The sequence below is a fragment of the Cebus imitator genome, unplaced genomic scaffold (assembly GCF_001604975.1).
Source record: "Cebus imitator isolate Cc_AM_T3 unplaced genomic scaffold, Cebus_imitator-1.0 Scaffold15, whole genome shotgun sequence".
In the NCBI taxonomy this organism is placed as follows: Eukaryota; Metazoa; Chordata; class Mammalia; order Primates; family Cebidae; genus Cebus; species Cebus imitator.
In genome coordinates this window covers 1,562,985-1,566,141 of record NW_016107330.1, presented here as the reverse complement: position 1 = coordinate 1,566,141, position 3,157 = coordinate 1,562,985, and the positions used below count along the sequence as shown (strand labels likewise).

The 3,157-nt window shown below is 43.9% G+C and overlaps 1 protein-coding gene across 1 annotated transcript in view; it reads right to left on the bottom strand.

Annotated features, from left to right (window-relative positions):
- The window catches only part of KIF1B (kinesin family member 1B), a 183,363-nt gene that overhangs the window by 16,973 nt on the left and 163,233 nt on the right, over positions 1-3,157 (bottom strand). The window contains exons 37-38 of the mRNA XM_037730774.1: positions 2,048-2,162; positions 1,256-1,389 (exon numbers count right to left, since the gene is read on the bottom strand). Of these exons, the coding sequence (XP_037586702.1) occupies positions 1,256-1,389; positions 2,048-2,162 (249 nt within the window). The remainder of the gene's footprint in view (positions 1-1,255; positions 1,390-2,047; positions 2,163-3,157) is intronic.

The window sequence follows — 3,157 nt, the reverse complement described above, 5'->3', positions numbered from 1 at the left end:
TGTGATCTCGGCTCACTGCAACCTCTGCTTCTGGGGTTCAAGTGATTCTCCTGCTTCAGCCTCCTGCTTATAGGTGCATGCCACTACCCCCAGCTAGTTTTGTATTTTTAGTAGAGAAGGGGTTTCACCATGTTGGCCAGGCTGGTCTCAAACTCCTGACGTCAGGTGATCCACCTGCCTTGGTCTCCCAAAGTGCTGGAATTACAGGTGTGAGCCACTGCACATAGCTGGAGGTGTAATACCTTCTTTTGTATTAGTAATACTTATTTTATTTTTTAAGCTGGGTTGCCATACACAGGTATTCACTGTATCGATCTTTCTTTCTTTCTTTCCTTCCTTCCTTCCTTCCTTCATTCATTCATTTTGTGACAGGGTCTCACTGTGTCACACAGCCTCCTGAGTAGCTGGGACTACAGGCGTGTGCCACCACATCTGCCTAATTTTTAAATTTTCTGTAGAGATGGGGTCTCACTATGTTGCCCAGGCTGGTCTCAAACTCCTAGGCTCAAGCAATCCTCCATCCTCAGACTCCCAACGTGCTGGGATTACAGATGTGAGACACTGTGCTTGGCCTTCACTATATTACTCTTGACGTAGTTTGTATGCCTTAAGTATGCGCAACAAGCTGGGTATGGTGGCTCATGCCTGTAATGCCAGCACTTTGGGAGGCTGAAGTGGGTGGATCACCTGAGGTTGGGAATTTGAGACCAGCCTGATCAACATGGAGAAATCCCATCTCTACTAAAAATACAAAATTAGCTGGGCATGGTGGCACATGCCTGTAATCCCAGCTACTTGGGAGGCTGAGGCAGGAGAATTGTTTCAAACTGGGAGGCGGAGGTTGCAGTGAGCAAAGATCACGCCATTGCACTCCAGACAGAGCAACAAGAGCAAAACTGCATCTCAAAAAAAAAAAAGGGCGGGGGGGGAAGCACAACAAATCTTAAAAAGAAGAAAATTCCAATGGTAATCTGTTAGAAATAATAATGATGATATTTAAAAGGATATTTAGTCTTTGCAAAATTGTTTTAGAGGTATTCACAATGTAATATCCCCTCCTTCATTCATAATTCATCCATCCGTTAACATTTTATTAAATGTCAGCATGCAAGTCAGTACATTCCAGGTGTCAGTTACCAAAATGGTTTATAAACTGTAAACTAACTGTGAGACTGTAAGCTGAGAATACTTAAGGACTGATGATTCTGTTGTACTGAAGAAACAAACTGGAAGCTAACTTGCGTCAAAAACTTACGAGTCTGGTGACTTTGAGTAGCCACTGCCAAAGAGGCTACGCAGAGAACGGGGTGGTGAGATCTTGGCATCTCGGGAATAGAAGACCATGCACACATCCTTGGTGATGACAGCTGGCTGGATACAATGATCCAGCTGAAAGCAGACAGGGTAGGTGTTGATGAAGGGCAGGCAACGTACTGTGACCAGAGGCTATACACGAACATATTTAAAATGCTAGTCCCAGTTGTGGGAACTGAAGGATTTCAGCTCCACCAATTATTTCTACAGCCACCTAGTGGATAATATGTGCAAGAGTAGGTAGTACTCCTTACAGATGCGTTTATTTTTATCTGAGGTAAGTGTTGTTTCCCTTGTTTGATAGGTAAGGAAACTGAGGCAAAGAGAGTTTCTCCAAGGACATACAGGAAGTAAGTAGCAGCACAGAGATTTGAACTCAAACAGGCTGGCTCCTGGGTCTGGGCTGTTAACCACTATTATTAATACTCTGTCCATAACTACAAAAACAAGAGGTGAAATTTTCTTAAAAATCACATTCTTCAAAGAATGGTGATTAGGCTACTAAAGCTGAAGCTGGAATGAATGTCCTGTAGTTTTTTGAGTAAACAGAACCCAGGAATAGAATCTAATACAATCAGAAGAGTCAGCAAAGTATAATAAAATAAAAAGCTTAAGGATGTGGAGGAAGAAAGAGGACAAAACAAGTGGAATATTTGCTGAGCACTTCCTGCTGTAACCTGCATACCGTTCAGGGCTGGCTGTTCTCATCAACTGAAGTTCCAAGTCTCCTTACCTCTAGGTAGGCCGACAAGGTCATGTAGATCTTTTCTCCATAGGGAGTCACTCGGTTCAGAAGAAGGGAGTTATGCAGAGAGCTGTCCCACACAGCCTCAAAGCGGTAGAAGGTCCTAAAGTCAGAAAGACAAGAGGGAATCATCCAAAACATGCTAAAGTCACCTCAGTCCAGGTAATGCCACTGTCAATCATCCTAAAGAACTCTATCCCAACCGACACTTTCAATTTATCAAACTCTAATAACAGAAAAGAACTCTTATTTCCTAGGAGGAAAAGATAGGTCCCCATCATCTTGCCCCCAACCCCACCCATGATTAAGGAATACTTAGCTGTGCCTTTTTTGTTTTTGAGACGGAATTTTGCTTTGTTGCCTATGCTGGAGTGCAGTGGCGTGATCTCGGATCACTGCAACCTCTGCTTCCCAGGTTCAAGTGATTCTCCTGCCTCAGCCTTCCAAATATCTGGGATTACAGGCGCACACCACCACACCTGACTAATTTTTGCATTTTTAGTAGAGACAGGGTTTCAGCATGTTGCTCAGACTGGTTTTGAACCCCTGACCTCAGGTGATCTGCCCACCTCAGTCTCCCAAAGCGCTGGGATTACAGGTATGAGCCACTGCACCTGGCCAGTTGTGCTTTCTTAAATTTTGTTTTGACAAGCCTGCCTCTGCCTACAAACATAAAAATAGTGAGGTCAACCAAAGGGATTAAGATGAAATGGATAAGTGAGTGTGGACAGAAACTGAAACAGGAAAGAAAGACTAAGTATGCTCCCTTGTTGGTTAATGATGAGAGCAGGAGGTGAACGCTCACTAATTTGTCAGCTTCAATCTTCACATCACAAGAGGGCTAAACATCAATCAATCCAGTGCTGCTGGGCTTCAGAAATGTCACAAATTTATCTGAGGGGATTAATGGTAGAAACTGGGTAGAAGAGTTAAGTATAGAGATCCTTATTTGTTTGTTTGTTTGTTTATTTATTGGGAGTTTCTCTCTTGTTACCCAGGCTGGAGTGCAATGGCGCGATCTCGGCTCACCGCAACCTCCGCCTCCTGGGTTCAGGCAATTCTTCTGCCTCAGCCTCCTGAGTAGCTGGGATTACAGGC